The sequence below is a fragment of the Cavia porcellus genome, unplaced genomic scaffold (genome assembly GCF_034190915.1).
Source record: "Cavia porcellus strain 051 isolate PalLab524CR breed Dunkin Hartley unplaced genomic scaffold, mCavPor4.1 scaffold_40, whole genome shotgun sequence".
NCBI lineage: Eukaryota > Metazoa > Chordata > Mammalia > Rodentia > Caviidae > Cavia > Cavia porcellus.
The window spans coordinates 6,857,090-6,876,573 of record NW_026947523.1 but is presented as its reverse complement, the minus strand read 5'-3'; the positions used below and the strand labels follow the sequence as shown (position 1 = coordinate 6,876,573).

The following is a 19,484-nucleotide window of genomic DNA, read 5'->3' as shown; positions in this document are numbered from 1 at the left end:
AGCCTGGTCCCATTGACAACAAACAAGGGGACGTGCCGAGTGGGGGCGGGGCCGCAGAGGGCGCGGGCAAGGAAGGGGAATCCCGCCCCGCCCCTTCCGCGCAGCGCGGGGGCGCAGCGCAAACATGGCGGCGGCTGGCACGGGCCGGTGAGGCGGTACCCGGAGGGAGCTGCCGGGTGTCATGGGCGGTGGCAGCGGTACCGCCCCCGCGTCACCCTGAACGGGACAGCAGAGAGGGCCCTCCGCGCCGAACCGGGAGATGGACGAGAGCGGTGAGCTGGGCGGTCTGGAGACCATGGAAACCCTCACGGAGCTGGGCGACGAGCTGACCCTGGGGGACATCGACGGTGAGTGGTGGGTGGTGGGAGTGCAGAGGGCGCGCGGGGAGGAAGGGGTTACGGCGGCGCGCGGCGGTGCGCGTGCGCCCACCCCGCCAGGCTAAGGCTCGCGCGGGAAGAACCTCCGCACGCCCGGTAGCTTCGGCGATCCCAGTCCTTCCGGCGCGAAGGCCGAGAGGCCCGGGCTCTGGGCTTCGGTAGGCTGTTGCGTCCGGCACAGCCGGGCCGGGAGCGAAGAATGGGGCCGGGGGCGGCGTAGGCAGCGGCCTCAGAGTGGAGCGCGCGACCGTGGTCGCCTTATCGCGCCCACACGCGGTGTCCGTCGCCGCGTCCACCTGTCACTCCCTGCCCGGCCCCCGGAGCGGCTTCGGGATTTGCCGGCTGGGTCCTTAGATTGGGCGCCCCAGCCTGGCCGTGTCTGGATTGACCGACGGCCGGGTGGCCAGGTGCCCGGGGAAACTTGGGGCAGCAGCTGCTGGAGCGAGTTGCTGGTGTAGTGAGTGGTGACGGAGGAGCGTGGACGCATCTCGGAATGGAGACACGGGCTCTTGCTGTTGCACTGGCAAGAGTTGAGCAGCAGGAATTTTGAGTGGTGGACCCTGGGCTACAAACTGAGGAGCAGGTGGCCTTTGTTCCTTTGCTTTTAATAGCAGAGTGGAAGAAGATCCTCTTTTGCAATGGTTTTCATTTTCTGGCCCCGGAATCAAGGTTTGCAGAGGATCCACTTTGCCCAGTTGCCACGCTGGTTGCAGAATCCAGTTCTTCAGTATTGGTATCTTTCCACCACACTTTTAGGGATTCTGAGTCCAGTGAATCTTAACAATAACTAGTAAACTTAAAAGTAGTTTGTAATAGTTGGGCACTTCTGATGTTACAACTCCCAGATACTTTGTATTATTTTGTTTATGCCTCACAACAATCTTGTAAAATAGGCATTCTTATTGCTTCTATTTTACAGATGATCTCTTACGCTCCTCACCTTAGTACAGAACCCATGCTCTTAAGCAATAACTCAAGAGCTTTGTGCTTTTCAGTTACAAAGTGCTTTAACATCTGGCCTTTCCCAGACTTTCCCCGAATGCCTGGCAGTCTGGCAGGCAGATAGGATGACTAACATTCCTATTTTAAAGATGGAGAAATAGCAGAAGATTCTCTTCTGGAGAAAGAGATAGCCACTCCATTTTGTTCATCTAGGGAATGTCCCACTTCTGAACACAGATTTCCACAATTAAGTCCTGCTAAGTATAGAGATGGGTTAACAGATCTGGGGGAGGAGGTCCTCGAACATAACAAAAGAAACTATTATGTTTTGATCACTTATGTGCCAGACATTATGTTAAACACCTGGACACTCTGTGTGTGTGTGTGTGTGTGTGTGTGTGTGTGTGTTTGGTGGGTGGATGGCACTGAACATTGAACCCAGGGCCTTCGCCCTGAGCTACATTTCCAGCTCTTTATTTTTTAATACAGGGTCTTGTTAAATTCCTGGGCTTGAGCTTTCAGTCCTCCTGTTTCAGCCTCCCCAAGTGCTGGAATTATAGATGAACCACCACACCCAGGTCATCTGTGCACATCAATACTATATTCTCAATCCTCATAAGAATTCTGTTAAGTAGCTATAACTGTTAATTAACAGTCTTAATTCTCTTTTAGATTTAGATTTTTGTTTTTTTTGAGACAGGGTCTGCTATGCAGTTCAGGCTGGCCTTGAGCTCACTGTGTAGCCCAGTCTGGCCTCTTAATTTTTGGTGGTCCTTCTACCTCAGCCTCGTGTGAGCTGCTCTCACAGATTTTGAAACAGAGCCCCAACGCTGTTCGTTAATTATCCAGGGTTACACAGCCAGAAAGACTGTCCAAAGCAAGGGCACAAAAATCCATGTACATTTTGTACTTCTAGTCCGTAATTGATTCTATTTGCTTTAATTTACTATGTGTTAACTTACCACATGTTTAATAATAATTTTGTTCCCATAGATTGTATAGTCTTGAAACTAGCACAGTGGTTCAGTGGCTTCACAGTCCTGATACCAGATTTGGGAAATGTTCCTGTCTTCAGCTGGTCAGCTAGAACCAAGTACCTGTAATCCCAGCACTCTGGGAGGCTGAAGCTAGAGGTTAACAAATTCCAGCCTAGCCTTGGCAACTGAGCCAAGATTCTATCAAAATGTAAAAAAGCTCATTTGGAGAGCCTTGGGTTCAGTACCTAGTACTGCAGAAAACAAACAAACAAAAAATAGTAGTTAACAAGTTTTTGGTTTTTTGTTTTTTTGTCTTTTTCGCTTTTACCCGTACCAGGGAGCGAACTCACGACTGCCTGCTTGCAAGGCAGGCACTTATGCCGCTGAGCTAAATCCCCAGCCCCAGTAGTTAACAAGTATTTAAATACCAACCATGGTGTTTGAGTTGCAGGGAGGCATTAAAAGATAGACAGGGTTTTATGGCCTTGTGAATTTGAGATGAGTAACCATAGTGCTGAATATATAACAGTTTAGAGTTGCACAGTAAGTGAAAGTCTTTGGTGAGAACTTGGCTTACCAGGAAATCTACACTAAAAAGGGCCTCTAACCTGAATGAGGCTAAAAAAAAAAAAAAAAAAAAGACTGAACAGGCTGGAGGCCAGTGGTATGCAGATACAAGTGTCCCTTGATACCTTCCCATATATTCTCTCTTCAGAATGTTAGTGCAGTGAGGCAGGGACCTTCCATTGTACCTAAAACAGTGCTTGATACAATGAGAGTGCTTACTAAGTTGTTTGTGGAATTCCTACATGAATACAGTGACCTTGGGTTGTGCAGGATGTCAAATTGTACCAGACATAGTCTTCAGTCTAGATGCATTTAGGTGACAGTCTGATGAGGAAGGGGCAGAGTTATGTGAGTACATTTACTTTCTTTGTGTGTCAATTTGGGGGAAGAGTGTACTTGCAACCTAGAAATCTCATTCCTACATCCAGGAGGCACAGGCAGGGAGGAAACCTTCATTCTGCCTGCCTCAATTCATTGGTTCCCTTTGGGGCTGAGTTCAAGGTAGAAACCTTATTTAGTCATTCAGCACATCTCTAGTGGCAGCCAAGTACCTGTGTAATGATATAGTGCGGAGGGCGCCTTTAACAAGACAGGCAAGGTCTGTTCTCCTCAGGGAGCTTCAATTCTTTTTTTTTTTTTTTTTGTCTTTTTCCTTCTTATCGGTACCAGGGATCGAACTCACAACTGCCTGCTTGCAAGGCAGGCGTTTATGCCGCTGAGCTAAATCCCCAGCCCCTGGGAGCTTCAATTCTTAATGAGAAAACAAAGTATATAAAAGAGCAATTTTAGCAAGGCCCTATGAAAATAAAATACAGCATTTTATTTTATGTATTTTTTATTTTTTGTCTTTTTGAGACACAATTTCACTGTGCAGTTCAGGCTGGCTTTGAGCTCGCTTTATAGCCCAGGCTGGTCTTGAATTTGCAATGATCCTCCTGCCTCAGCCTTCCGAGTGCTGGGATTACATGTATGTACCACCACACCCGGTTTAATGGAGCTGTAATATATAGAGTGGCCTGCGTTAAGTACTCTTAAGAGTGCCTCTTTGAAGAAGTGTCATATCTTTCAACTCTTGAGTCTTCGTGTTTAATTTCCAGATTATTAAATATTGGTTCTTTTTTTTTTTTTTTTTTAAAGACTCATTCTGTGGCCATCCAACAAAGGAGGTATACTAATTGCTTTCCAGGTCCTTGTTCTGCTCTAAAATGTTCTACTTTCTCAGGACCCAGGGTTTCATTGGATAGAGTAACTACAATACTTTTGTGGTATGAGGAAGGCCCTTATGCCATGTCTTCTGCAAGGGCAGGGCTAAAATCCTCTTTCACTATGATGAGGAAAGACAAGGTCAAGGAAATAACCTTTTGTTGGGGCCAAAAGGGATGGGTGGCAGGAGCAGCTTGACAAACATGGAAAGAAAGTGACCAGAGTACCTTTGAAATAAAAGATGACCAGTAGGGGATAGTAACACCAGCCTGTAATCCCAACACTCTGTGAGGCCAAGACAGAAGAATCCAAAGTCTCAAAACCAATTTCAAATATAAACAGATTAAAAGCCCTCTGCCTCTGGGTTCGACATCTGGTACCTCAATGGAAGGATGGATGGATAAATAAATAAATAACTGACCACTAAAGATTTGTTGGAATGCAGTACTGTGAAAATGAAGTCTGCAAGGTGAGCTGAAGCCAAATTGTGCTGTAGATGCAGGCATTTTGTGGAATATGGGGAGGGAATTGCTGAATATTTTCAAGTAGAGGGATGACCCGTTAATCATGAGTTTTAAGAAGATGCATCTGTACTGATAGGCAGGAAAGCCAGTTGAAACGAGGGACACCAAGGGCGATACTACAACCATCCAGGTATGAGGTCATGGTCTCAGTGAAGAGTTGTCCCTGAAGGCAGATCATCAGTGAAATTCTAAGGCTCCACTAAGACTTGGAGCCTGGGGCTTTGGAAGAGAGTTCCCAAGGCAGCTGGAAGAGCTTGTTTGGGTAGATGTTTTAAAAAATGGGCTGAAATTGGGATAGAGAAGTATCATCCAGTAGGAAATGCAATGTGGATAGTCAGAAGAAGGAATTGAGATTTAGTCACGGCTGCTGAGTTATAAAAATGAGAGAACTAAGCTGGGCATGGTGGTAGCTCATACCTGTAATCCCAGCACTCGGGAGGCTGAGGCAGGAGGATCATTGTGAGTTCGAGAGCAGCCTGAGCTACAAAGTGAGCTCAAGGCCAGCCTGAACTGCATAGAGAGTCCCTGTCTCAAAAAGACAAAAAAAAAAAAAAAAAGACCAAAACCCAGGAGTTTTGAAGTAAGGAAAGTGTGAGGAACCAAGAGGAAGTGAGCTTTTTAAGGAGTGGTCAGTAGGTTTTGGAGACAGTACAGCAGAGGGAAGCAAGAGTGGAAAGCCCATGTAAGGAAACACGGGATCTACAATTAGGAAAGGGCTTGACCTTTGACAGAGCAGTGAGATGGCAGGGGTGGGGTCCAAGGCTAGGTGAATCAGGCAGGAAGCAGGAAGACAGTCAGTGAGGGCCAAGCAGAAGCAATTTGGCTCTTTGGAGGTTGAATTTTATTAATAAGCGAATACGCATTCTGTCTGTGGATTTGCATGTTCTAAACATTCCATATAAGTGGAATCAGTATGGGGGTTCTTTCACTTCGCGAATGTTCAGCTTCATCCCTGTTGCAGGGTAATGTTTCACTATATAAATACACCCCATTTTGTTTATCCTTTCTTCAGCTGATGGACATTTGGGGCTATTATGAATGAAGCTGTTACGAACTTTGTGCACAAGTTTTTGTGCACATGTGTATGTTCATTTCTCTTGGGTAGACCTACATTTGTTGTTGTTTGAATTTCCCTAGGGCTTAGCATGATCCTATGTATTCTGTTTTATGCGTTTTATAACTAACTCAGTCCTAAATCTTGTTCAAGAAACTCCAAATATGGTGGTTAGTTCTTTCCTGGAGCTCTGCCTGTGTTTGCCTCATTAGAGGGGAGTGCTCTCCTGAATTTATCTTGGGACTTACCTTAACTATCACCCTGGGGAATAATGTTAAAACTTGGTTTTTTAGTTCTGGATTGTTTTGGTTTTTCTCCTTTTTTATGGTGGAGCACATCCTTCAGTAGCTCCTGTAGGTAAATTTTTTGAGGCTTTGCCTATCTAAAAATACCTTTTTTAAAAAAAAAAAAAAAGATAAATGTAAGGTCTCATGTAGTTCAGGTTGGTCTGGGCTTACTGTGTATTCTAGGCTGGCCTCAAATTTGCAATGATCCTCCTGCCTCAGTCTCCTCAGTGCTGGAACTACAGGCATGTACCACCACTCCCAGCTCTAAAAATACATTCCTCTAACCTCCAACTTGATAGTTTGGCTGAGTTTAGAATTTTAGGTTGGGGGGCTGGGGATTTAGCTCAGCGGCATAAGCGCCTGCCTTGCAAGCAGGCAGTCGTGAGTTCGATTCCTGGTACCGGTAAAAATGAAAAAGACAAAAAAAAAGAATTTTAGGTTGGATAACTTTGAAGGCATTGTCCTATTGTCTTCTGGCTTCTAGTAATTGAGAACTATGATACCATTTTGATTCTTAATCTTTTGTGTGTGACTTGTCTTCTCCTCTGGAACGATCTTGTCCTTATCCTTGGTGTTCTGAATTCCATAACAGTGCCCTTGATGTGATTGGACTCTCAGTCATTGTCCTTACTCAGTAAGGCTCTGGGAGAGCTATCTCCAACATCTGCATACATGCAGTCCTCCTGAGGCTCCATGGTCCTGTCTTAGACTTCTGTTGGCTTCTTCCTCCAGACACTTGATTTCCTCTTTGGCTCAGGTTTCCGTAAGGCTGTGCCTAGTGTGGAAAGGGAAGGTTTTGAAGTTTAGCATGTTGAGTAGCCCCCATTCTGGTGTCCACGTCATTGAGAAGGTTGGCATGGCCAGCTGGGTGAGCTAGGAGCCAGTGCACACAGTGGAAGGCAGAGGCGAGGAGTGGGGGCAGAGACTTACTTCCTGTTTCTCCAGTGAGTGATGCTTTAGGAAACTGCTTAGTGAGGTGATCTACTGGTCTGTGTTTTACCTGTGTGTACCTTATAAACATGTAAGTGTTTTAATGCTTGAATATTTCAGTGTTGCTAATGTTTAGATTTAAGGAGCTACCTCTGTCCATAGCTTATTTATTTTCCATCCATTTTTAACTCCTAGTTTGACCCAGTTATGTTTACTGGGATAGCTCATGCCACTGGACCAGAGTTCCCTTGGGTTTCTCCTCCTCCTTACCTCTGGTCTCGCCCTTGGCAAACGTTCTTGACAAACATCCACTTTCATGCCTAGGCTTTCAACCTAAGGTTCTTGAGCACTGTCTGCCTCTTACTGAACACTTAATGTCCTTTTTGCACTCAGCTTTGATCTTGGCAGATTTTTTTCTCTCAGTAGTTAAAAAGGAATTTTTAAAAAAAATTTTTTGAGACAGGGTCTCTCTATGCATCCCAGGGTGGCTTTGAACTCTAGCAGAACCTCTTGCCTCAGCCTCCTGAATGCAAAAAGGAAATTCTTAAACAACTTTATTCAGTTCAAACTTACTGAGTAACAAATTGTCCGTATCATTCTGCCTAAACTTTGCCAGAACTTCGTTAATGAGAACGTAGTTGTCACATTTTCACATAATACGTTGCATTATGTTGAAGTCTTTGAGGTATAATAGTCATATAATCTGATATAATTTGTCTGAGCAGGCAAACACTTGCATATCCATATTCTTGTTGAAGATTTTGGTTGTTTGTAACCTTTCATTAGCATAGATACTACCACTCTGAACAAATCACTTTGGAATTAGTTCATAGATACGTTTCTGAAACCTCTTTCGCAAGTCAGTAGTGCTTTCACCTTTGGTGCTGGGAATCAAATTCATGGTCTTGTCAAGCAGGTGATGATGTATCTCTGAGATACCTCCCCAGTCCAGCCCTTTCACTTTTAAAGCTGTTGTAGTGCCAGAAATTACTCTAGTGATTGTGAAATACAGCTTGGAAAGTACTTTTAGTTTTTGGAAATACAGTGCACTTACATGATTGAAAACATAAAACACCAGAGTACTGTGTAGAAGCATGCTCCAAACTCTGTTGATTCTTTTTTTTTTTTTTTTTTTTTGTCTTTTTCTTTTTTATTGGTACCGGGGATCGAGCTCACGACTGCCTGCTTGCAAGGCAGGCACTTATGCCGCTGAGCTAAATCTCCAGCCCCATGTTGATTTTTTCTCTACCCCACCTCCACACAAATTTTTTTCTTTTACCTGCATCAAAACTGTCATTATAAGTATAATAAATATAGTATAATACTATTTATTGGCGTAACTCCATGTTTATCATATATTAACAGTATTTGTAAGTATAATAAATTTAGATTTTACTCATTCATTATTTAGCAGAACTGGAGATTGAACTCAGGGCCTCATGCATCCTGAGCTACCATTCAACTACTGAGGTCTATCTCTGTTTAAAATTTTTTGAGTACCTGCTAGGGATATAGCTTAGCAGCATAAGTACCTGCCTGGCAAGTGCAGGGTCATGAGTTCAATTCCTGGCAACAAAATAAATAAATAAATAAAATTTGGGGGAAACAAGGTCATGCCAACTTAATAAGCTTGCCTGAAACTTTGCAGTCCTCCTGGCAGCTGAGTTTATAGGCATGTGCCACTGTATTCAGCTCCTCATTCCTCATTTGATGTTTCCATACTCAGGGACCACTGGGATGGGCAGTAACTATCAGCTTTCTGGGTGATCCCTTCCAGTGCCTTGGATGACCCTGATGCTCGCTCAGGATCTTCATCTTGGGGTTGTCTTACACTTCTGCCACTCTGGGCTTGCTGGAGTGTGAGTGATCCTTCATCTGATGTGTCTGCCCTCCATACTTGTGAAATTGCTTCTTAACATTAGGTGTCTATTTTCAGCTCTCTGCTTTGGGGAACTTGACGAATGGTTTCTTGATTTACATTGCACCACTGAGACTGTTCTGTCTGAATTATCTTCCTGTAGTTGCAGGGTGGCACTCTTGATGCCCTAACTTTTGAATATATCTTTGCTTAAGTTTCTGGAGCATTCTGCCATTGTAAATGGTGATGGGAAGTTGCTTTCCTTTCGCTTTATGTCACTTCCACTGAAATCTGCAGATGTTTTAGGAAATGTTCTTTTGTTATAAATGGTCTCATTTCTCACAATACTTTTCTTTGACTTTAAAAATAAGTTTTGACAGTCTTTCTGAGCTAGTTGGGTATTCTGTTTATTTCTTAGGCAGTGTTGGACTTCAGCTTGTGGTAGTGGTTTCCCATTGTGTTCCTTTGTACATGTGTGTGTTTGATAATGAAAACAGGAATGTTTCACCTTGATCTTAACATAGAGGTGACATTTGTGCTAAATATGATTTTTTCTTTATTGTTAACACTGTAGTCACCTCTACTTTGTAGTTCTTCTGCAGGTTTTACAATCACATGTGGGCAGAATCCACTATGTGCCCAACACTGAGTCTGCTCAAACCTTTCTTTTCATGCGGCCTTTTTTTTTTGCCAAGGTAAACAGGATCTCTGCCCTTAGAGTGTGATGGCTGTGGGTGTTAGGCACCGTTCCTTGACCTTAACCTGTGTTATCTCAGGTTTTTGTTTCTAATCTTTCTCCAATTCTGCAGTATGCTACAGATTGAGAAATTGAAGCCCCGATGACACAACCGGTAAGTGGTAGGGTTGTGGCCTAAATCCAAATATAAGCCCAGGTACTTTCCTTTATGTTATGCCACATCCCTGTCTGATGAAAGTAGGCTTCTAAGTTGCAAATGCAAGGTGGTATGATCTCTGCTTAGTTACACAGTCAGTGGACATGTGTTTATGACTGGGCATTTAAAGTGAGGTCCCCTGGGTCCCATGGCTTTTCTGAGCCTTAGCTTTCTCTGCAAAGTACTAATTGGGGATATTAATGTCAAAGATACTGCAAGAATCAAGATCATTAAAGCACATAAAGAGAACTAACATTATTTGTAGGTTGACTCCAGGATCAAGGGGCTTTTTTTAGAAAACAATTTTAGAATGCTTCCCCCCCCCCCTTTTGAAAAGGCTTTTATAGGTGTGGTTGGTGGGGCACAGAAGAAGTTTGAGCATGTGATATATAGTGTCCTGGGTTAAATTTTGTTGTCATGATGAAATTTTTTAAAGAATAACAAAGTGCCAGCGGCTAGACCTCAAAGTAAGGCTCCTTGTGGAACTTGAGTTTAGGCATTGATCCTGAATTAGTGGGAAGCTTGCAAATGGTTAAATGGAACTTTTTCTGCCTCTCTCAGGCCTTGGGAATTGCTAATAAATGTATGTCTAAATGCCTCCTTACAGTGTTGTTGCGTCTGGCTTAGTGGAACAGGTTTGTTGGGCTCAGGTTCTGGTTTGAAACAGTAATGAAATTCTTAGCTGCTAAGCCAGATTTAGAGCTGCTGTTTTGATCTGCTGTGTGCCTAGCCCAGGCCCCTGCCCTCCTAAAGCTGGGGGGGCGGGGAACAATGCTGCTTCCTCAGTGCCAGTATTCCTGTGAGGCCTTGTGCCTTGTACTCTACAGATGTCTTCCCTGGTAATGCACATCTTCCTAACCATGCTTTGAGGCTTTGGGAGAGATACTTGGATTTGTTGTTTCAATTTGGTGTTTTTTGTGTTTTGTTGTGTTTTTTTGTCTTTTTGAGATAGGACCACACTTTGTAGTTCATGCTGGCCTTGAGCTCACTGTGGAAGCCAGGCTGGCCTTGAACTCAGTGATCTTCTACCTCAGCCTCCAGAATGCTGGGATTACAGGGGTGCACCACCACACCTGGCAATATTTTATTTTTATACCTGTTTTCTATGGGCATAGATGAAAAGTAGGAAGTAATAGTTTGAGGTTTCTTATGCTGATAAAGTTTTGAACTTGAGTGTGTGGGAATGAGATGAGAGGTACTCTGACTTAGGAAGCCTAATTGTCCAAGAACCTCTCTTGGTCAGAAGTTGTTTTTAAATTTTTTTTAAAAAGTCATTTCTTCAGTCCATTTCATCATGAATGACCAGTCATTAATGGACACCACAGGAACAGGTACTTTGTGGGTATAAGATAAGAGTGAAACAGACTCTAATTTCAGGAGCTGACATCTAAATGCTGTCTTTCCATCATTTCACTGAAACATTTTATTGGTATTTTGGATGGAAGTAGAAGAAAGGGAGGCTCCCATCAAACTTCTAGAACTAGCATATGACCTTTTTGCAGATTCTGTGCTTGGCCCTACAAACAGCCAGTCTTTTTTTTTAGGCCACACAGTGGTCCTCCTGCCTCAGCTTCTTGTATGCTGGGATTACAGGCATGTGCCACTACACCTGGCTTCAAACAGCCAGTCTTAATACAGGAAAAATTGACAGCAGCCATAACAAAAACAAACTCGGTATTTGAAGTACTAAAGAAGGGGATTAGGAATATCTAAATAGGGATTTTGACTTTAGGGCTGAGTTGTTAACAGTAGGTAAACAAAATTTTAGAAGGTAAAAGATGAGGCAGAATTGGAACAAAATGGGGTATAATTTGCTGTGTTCTAGGAGCATGTGATTCAGTGTGGTACCAGAGTACAGGTCAAGGTTTCTCAAATTTGTGTGCCTTTGAACCCAGGTTACATTCCCAAAGATCTGAATGGGGAAAGTCCAGGTTGTCATTCAGCATCGAATTAATTATGGAGGAGACTTTGCCCTGAGAGAGTGTGGGAGGCCCTTGTAAGCTGGAGTCTTAAGGGTGGGCAGGAAAAGGGGAGAAAAGGTACATTCCAAACAGAACAAACCCCAGTATCCTTTGGAAGGACTTGGCCAGTGCTCTGCTTTTGCAGACACACTCTTGGTACCTCTTTTCTCGTTCTCAGGACAGTTTTTTGTTTTGTTAATAGTACTGGAGGTTAAACCTGGAATCTAACACATGCTAGACAAGTACTCTAGCTCTGTACTGTATCCGAAGCCCTTTCTGTTTTTTATTTTGGGACAGGGTCTCACCAGATTACCCAGGCTATACCAAATTTATGATCCTCTTATCCCAGTTTCCTGAGGAGCTGGGATTACAAGTGTGTACCACCACACCTGGCCACAAACACAGCTTTGGTTAGGTACTTCACTGTGTCTTTATCAGCTATGATTCTTGGTGAAAAACCAGAGAAACTACCACAGTTATCTTAGACAAGGGGTTTTTTGGAAAAGCATGGCAGGAATTACCAGAAGAGCTGAGGAGTTGGGATTAAGAAATGGGCCACAATGAAGGAAGGCTCAAAACAGCCGCAGTAGAATGTAGGCAGGGGTAAGCCCAGGAGTAGCCTGGTTAGGACTCCACTGCTTTGATGATTCGTGTATCATCCCTGCCTCCCCGAACCATCCCTCCAGGGTTGTGCTGCTGGTGGGAGCTGACTGGCAGGAAGGCTTTCCTCCCACCAAGACTGTCCAATGGCTATGTTCCAGGGAAGAGCAGGGGGCTTATGGGAGTCAGGCCCGATGATGAGTGACAGATGTTCGCTGTTTTCTCTGTCTCTGAAATAAAAGCTGGAGTCTAGGATGACATGTAGGACCTTTCGCAGTTTAACTGTAGGCACCTCCGTCTCTTTACTTCGTTCCATATTCTCACTGGTACTGTGGTTTTACTAAAACCAATTCCTGTGTCTAGGCACCTCTCTCTAACTCATAAAATCCCTTTTCATCCTCACAGGCTCTTTTTTTTTTTTTTTTTTTTTTTTGGCGGGGTGGGGGGTACTGGGAATTGAATCCAGAACCTTCACATTGAGCTGCATCTGCAGCTCTTTTCTGTTTTTGACTTGCACAAGGTCTTACTAAAGTGCCCTGGCTGGGCAGACTTGTAATATGCCTGGCTAGACTAGTCTTTCGCTGGCTGCCAAGATAGCTCAGTGATCTATCAGTGTTACTCTCTAACAGCCCTTTCTCTGTGAGGAACTTCTCTGTTTTATCTCTTAAAATTTATGGAGTAGTATGAAAACAAACCAATACTTTTTGACCCTTGACTTGCGCTGGTTTTCTCCCATGCCCTTAGGGCCCTCTAGCTCCCAGGGTATAGTACATATTATATATAGGTGTTAAGTGGAAATTCTTCGATGATGTAATAACTTACTTTGCGAGAATTATTTTTCTCAGGAAGATTGCAGGATGTGGCAATGAGTTGGTTGGGTTCTTGGAACTTTGATTTTTGACTAATGGTTTAAAGGCCTGTAAAGACTGGAGATCTCTTGCTGCGTAGACTCTGCCTCCAGGACAGTTCAGCTGAAGTGGCTTGTACCTGACTTTTGTTGACAGTAGGTCACCTGTCTTGTGAAACATGAGACCCTTGCAGAACAGGATCACACAAGATCAGTCCCTGAAGTCTCATTCACTGCATCTTGCTCAACTTTCAGTCTCCTGTTTCAAGAGAGTGAAAGAAAGAACAGTGAGATCCCAGGGTGGAGGCAGGTGAAGAAAGACGGTAAGTCCCGGGATGACACATCTTCTTTCCTTCTTGAGCATGCTGTTCGCTCTGCTCACTCATAAATGAAGCACGTACTGGGCACCTGCCCACTTCAGGCTCTGCTTGGTGGTGTCCATGCAGTAGTGGAACAATTGATCTGTGTTGTCTTGTGGCTGAGAGCTTGACTTTAAATCCCAGCTGGCTGGGTGACACTGGATTGATTGCTGGTGCACATTAAGACCTCATTATACATTAATAATCACTTTTTTATAATAATTCTCCCTTTCATTTACTCCCTCTCTTTCTTTTGTTTCTCTTGTGGTACTGGGGGTTGAACTCAGGAAATTCCAGATTACATTCATAATGTGCGCACACACACACACACACACACACACACACCTCCTTTGTGTAATTTTTTTTTTTTTTTTTTTTTTTTTTTTTGTACCAAGAATTGAAGTCAGGACCTGATGCTTGTCAGATAGGTGCTGTGCTGCTGAGCTATATCCCTGGTCCCTCTGAACATTTTTGAGAGTTCTACTAAGTTGTCCAGTCTAGGGACTTGGATTCTCCTGACTCAGCCTCCTGATTAGCCAGGTTACAGGCATATGCCATGGTGTCTGGCTAGCTTTAGTCTTTTTCTTTTTAAAATATAATTTATTTACTAGTGTATGTGTGTGTGTGTGTGTGTGTGCACATGCACTAACTAGTCTTTGCCTTTTTCTAAGAGTGACCTCTTTAGTCTAATTAATGGAACAAGATGGATAACCTTTTAAATGTGGAGTACCAAGAATCTGCCTTTAATTCAGCATTAGGCCTGGCAAACATGAGGTCATGGGTTTGATCCCCAGTACCCAAAAAAATAAAAAATAAAATTAAAAAAATTCAGCATTAGGTGGCCTTGTGTGGTGTCCACTGCAGTGTGGTTGAACCTAGCCCACTGTGAGACTGCACAGCGGGAGTGAGTGGAAAGGAGCCCCTTAGTGTAGGGTGGAGGCAGCCTCTGCAGCCAGGTGGGGAGAGCCAGATCAACTCCCGCCCCATCTGCCCCCGCTCCCCCCGCGCCTGAGACCATGTGCAGCAACCATGGCCAGCACCACTTTTGGAGCACTGTGTGCCCAGCACTACCCAAAGTGCTTTACACACGTTAATTCATTAATGGATTGCAAAAGTGCCGGGTGTTAAAAGCAAAAACAGTGAAGTGACAGTGCTAATGGAGTTATTTTACAGTTTAAAAAAGTCACATTTAAACTTTGTAAATAAATATTATCCTTGGCTGGGTGTGGTAACCTGTTTTTCTAGTTCGAACATTCAGGAGGCTGGGGCAGGAGCATGCTTGAGCCCCAAGGTTTTGAGACGATCCTGGGCAATAGTGAGACACCATTCTCAAAAAAGCATGTGTATGAGACAGAGACAGACAGACAGAGAGACACAGAGAGGGAAAGAGGGAGGGAGGGAGGGAGAGAGAGAGAATGTCTTTTGAAATTAAGATTGTCACCATTCAGTATGGCCTTGCAGAGTGAGCCTTAGTTTATTGTTTTATGGTTCCTTTTACCCTTTCTCTGCACAGATGGTAGGAGATGACCTGTTTCCCAGTGTTGATCAGCCACATTTATAGCCAGATCTTTTCTGTAGCCACCTTTTAGGAAATTCTTTGTCAGTTGAGAAAATTATCTCAGTTCATTGTTTTAGGCATTCTAATATTTTCCTGTTAAATTAGAATCTAACTGTAAGTTTTTGCTCAGAAAGCTTCTTAATTAGTTTATGATGTCATGGGTCTCTAAACACAGCAGCAACCCCCTGTACAAACCAGAATGAGCAGCCACTGACCTGGAGGGCTCTCCTTAGAGCAGTGGGAGACACCTTGCTGTGTGCCACCTCCCTAAGCAGTGTGCTGCAAGTCAAACTGAGGACCTCTCGTAAACATCAAGCAAGCGTATGACCACTGAGTACATGACTGGTTCTTTACTTCATTTGAGTCTTTTCTTTTTAATAAGAAACATGGTCAAGTTTACCACGGTGTCCCACAGGACTCTGCTTTTTTAACCTGGCTGCCCACTCATCCTGACCTGACCCACTGTGCAGCCCTGTGCCTCCCAGCCTTGGCTTCAGTTTCCCTGGCCTAGAATGTATCTTGAGTCTTAGTCATTTTTCAGGGAGTGGCTGCCCCTGCTGAGCCTGTGGTTTTTTTTTTTTTTTTTTTTCCTATTTTCTTTCCTCCTTGGTACCTTCTAGATGTGCATGTCTGCTGTGTTAGCCTCCATAGACTGTACAGTAACACTCACCAATTCCCTGAGGTCAGGGTCTGCTTTATCATCTTTGGGCTGGCGCACAGTGGGTGCTCAACACATTATATTGCTTTTGATTTTTATGCCCACTCTCCCAAAAGTAGTGAGTTTTGCAGAAATAGCATGCATCTGTTCAAATTCTCCAGAATAATCTAAAATTTACATATATTTTGTTCCATTATGAGATGTTGTGTCCTTTCCTTTCCAGTTTCTGAGAGCATGATTATAATTGTTACAGGTTTTTGTGACGATTGCTTTTGAGAGCATCTCAGTGATTTGGTGTCATTTTTTTTTTCTTTAATCACCAAGGCACTTGGTGTTTGGAGAGGTCTATAAGTAGAATATTCTGTGCATGCATTTGTAGGGTACAAGACATAAGAAACTCATGTAAAATTGTAACTTAACCATAGAAATGTGGAAGCATAAAAGTTGATTCTAGCGTTCTGGGAGGCTGAGACAGGAGGATCACAGGTTACAACTTGGCTGGGACAGCTTAGCAAAAGGACTGTGGTTATAACTCTCAGTTCAAAGGCCCTGAATTAAATCCCCAGTATTACCCCTCCAAAAAAAGTTAAAATCATACTCTTATACTACTATAATACTTACCAAAATTTAAACTGGGGATTACGGTATACACCTGTATTCCCAGTACTGGGAGGCTGAGTCAGGAAGATCACCAGTGAGTTGCCAGCCTAAATTACATAGGGAGACCCTGTCTCAGAAATAACAGTAACAAAGAGATGAAGAAGAATCATCAAAACTTTGTTAACATTATTACTGAGGAAAGTAGCAGAATGACAAAGTAGGATCAAAGAAGAACTTGTATTTACGTAGTAGAAAAAAAGAATGCAGAAATGAGGTGGCAAATTTAGAAATAAAACTGGTTAATGTCCTAAAGGTCATTAAAAATAAAACCTGGCCTTGGAGATTCTCTCTCTTACCAGATGAATCTTTTGTAACTTAACAATTTTCCGCAGGTTACCATCTAATTTAACAGAATGTGGACGCTAGTGGGTAGTAAACAGAAAGTCAGACAAGGCTGCATTTTCATACAGCGTCAGGTGACCTTTTAGGCAGGGAGCTGGTACAGTGCTCTAGACCAACTCTAAACAGAGGGCAAAAACTTTATTTACTTGTTTATTTCCAAATTTTAGATAACTTTTCTTAACAAATCACATTTTGATTTAAGGAAGCATCCTTGATAAGAGTAGTTGTGTTTGTTTGAAGTAGAATTGTGAAATTTGGAGCTTAGACTAAGGAAGGTGAGGTTGGGCAGTCACATTGCAAGACAGACTACTTCGTCTTCAAAGGTATGCACAGAAAAGCAAGAGGGTCTTTTTCTGGGGCAGGCAGGGAACTCATTAGGAAGATCTGAAGCTTGTGTTTAAACTTTGATTAGCATTGAAAAGCTATTGGGTCAAATAAGATACTCAGGGACAGTTGTCACTGGGTAGGTGCCTGAGCTTGAAATCAAGGTAGGATATGGAAGTAGAACAGAGATAAATCTGTGATGCTTGGCAGCAGGCCTGACAAGTTCACCCTGAACTTGTGGCAGAGGAAATAAAGGAAGCCATTGAAGGTGGTGTTCAACATCCCTTGCTGTGGGGATGGCCCAGGTCCTTTTGTGCAAGCTGAGAGTTGGAGCCCTCCAGGGCTGCCTGGGGAGAGGATGGAAGAGCCAGAAGAGCAAGACTTGCTTCCAGCTGGGGGTGTAGTTCAGGGGTTGGGGGCTTTCTAGGTGTGGACAAAGCTCTGGGTTCAGTCTCAGTATCCCAAAATAAGTGCTTTGGGCTCCCTGTGTACTTTTTTTTTTCTCCCATTTTTAACTCTTTCATTTAACATTTGGTATATAGGAATAGGTGACATATTTGAATATGTTACGAAAAAAGAGCATCTGAGAAGCACCCACCCTAAGGTTACCTTTGTGGTTTCCTTACCAGTAAAGACTTCTCTCATGCATTGCTTAAGATGTGCAGTGCTTGAATCACCATTTTACACTCTTATGTCATTCACCATGTCCTGCAGACCTCTTTTTCCCAGGAAAGTGACCCAGAAGCCCCTTGAGGTACATGGTGCTCCCCATCAGCGCTAGTGTTTGAGTGGAGTTATTTGGGACTGTAATTTGCCTGTTAGATCTGGAAGAGCCTTGCTTCTTAACTATTCTTCTGGGTGACTGGAATGCTCCTGGAGAAATGCTTTCTCATAAATGACTCTTATGTTTGATACATTTGATTGCCTGGGGAGGGTAATTATTAGAAAAACATGCTGGGAGAGGAGATAGGATCCTCGGTATGAAGAGTTTTGTGTGCTCCAATAAGGTGCTTGTTGGGAATTAAAGTATGTGTTTCCTTCTGTCTCTCTGTGGGTCACTGGTTGTGAACCACCTCATTCCCAAACAGCATGCATACATCACACACCTTGCTTACTTTTCTTTTCTTGTGATTGTTGGGCAGCTCTAATATAAAAGATAAAAATGAACAAAAACAAGTAGTCTTAGTGCTATGGGAGACAGAGGCAGGAGGATCACAAGATCCAGCTCAGCCTGGGCAATTGAGCAAGATCCTGTCAAAGTTAAAGAATTGAGTGTGTAGCTCAATGTGAAGATCATGGGTTCAGTCCCACAGGTTGCCCCCTCCAAAAACTAATTTAGGTGAATATCCATACAATCTTAGACTAAGACATTTAAGAAAAGAACACAAAAAGTATGTAATTTCACTATATGGTATTAAGCTTTCTGTGTAGTCAGTTCTGTACATAAATTTGTACATGTTGCTTTAGTGCAGTGTCTGGTTTCCTAAAGTCACCCTGCTATGGAGAATCATGCAATAAAAGAGGAGGTCATAGGGGAAGGGGGATTAGGATCCAACACTCAAGCATCAGGTGAAACATAAGAATTTTTCAAAAGATAACCTGAGAATACAATATTACACTTTTATGGTTGCAACTTCAGTATTACTGTGAAGAGTCGGAAGGCAGACTGCCTGCAATCTGATAAAAGGTTCTGACACCTTTGTTAACTAGATATGGTTCATAATACAGGCAGTAGCCTGATAAAGCATGTAGGTATCTGAGAGGGGTGTGTGTATCTGTGCATTCTGTGGCTTGTTTCTGGTTTATTTCAGCTAGGAATAAGTTTTTGCATTTATTAGTGTTTCTTTCATGCAAAAAACAAATGTAAAATGTATGTTATGCTCACTCATTGTTCTGATGTGTCTGATGTACTGAGACAAATTTGCATTTTCAAAGCAAGAGTTGAAAAAAAACCACTATGAATGTACTAGTAAATACAAAGGCCAATTGCCCTGCTTTAGATTCTATATGAATTGTACATTAACAGTTTCATGAGTTAGCTATACCATTAGCCTTGTTTTACAGATGAGAAAAATGTAGTTCAGAGAAGAAAGACTTGACCCAGGTCTTAAGGCTGGGACATGGTGACACTTAATTGCAATAACAAAATGGACAAGATAATTGCAGACATACAAGAAAGAATAAGTATCCATAATATATGAAAGGTTTTTTTCAAATTAGTAAAGGAACAATTAGTAGAAAAAGAGATCAAGAGTAAATAATTTATAAAGGAAAAAATATGGATAGTCAATAAAGTTAGGATAAAAGAAGTCATTCAGCCTTATTTGATACTTGGTCATGCAAGACAGCAATTCCGGGTCAGGTTTTATCCACTGTTAGGTGGAAGTAGATGTGAGGAGATGATGGGGACCTAGCCTGTTATGGTTCTCCCACAGCAGTCTGCCTTTCCCTTTCCAGCCATCACACTTCAGGGATTCATTCTAAGAAGGTATCTAGCTAAATGGAGAATGACTTAATAATGCTGAGAAATTGAAAGCAACCATCTTATTGCCGAGAAGTTAAA

At 43.0% G+C, this 19,484-nt stretch overlaps 1 protein-coding gene across 2 annotated transcripts in view; it reads left to right on the top strand.

The window, feature by feature from the left end:
* Positions 1-99: 99 nt before the first annotated feature.
* Srebf2 (sterol regulatory element binding transcription factor 2) overlaps positions 100-19,484 on the top strand; it is a 52,027-nt gene continuing 32,642 nt past the window's right edge. For both annotated transcript variants that reach the window (XM_063243704.1, XM_003470391.5), the window contains exon 1: positions 100-347. In XM_063243704.1, the coding sequence (XP_063099774.1) occupies positions 260-347 (88 nt within the window). In that variant the 5' untranslated portion in view covers positions 100-259. The remainder of the gene's footprint in view (positions 348-19,484) is intronic.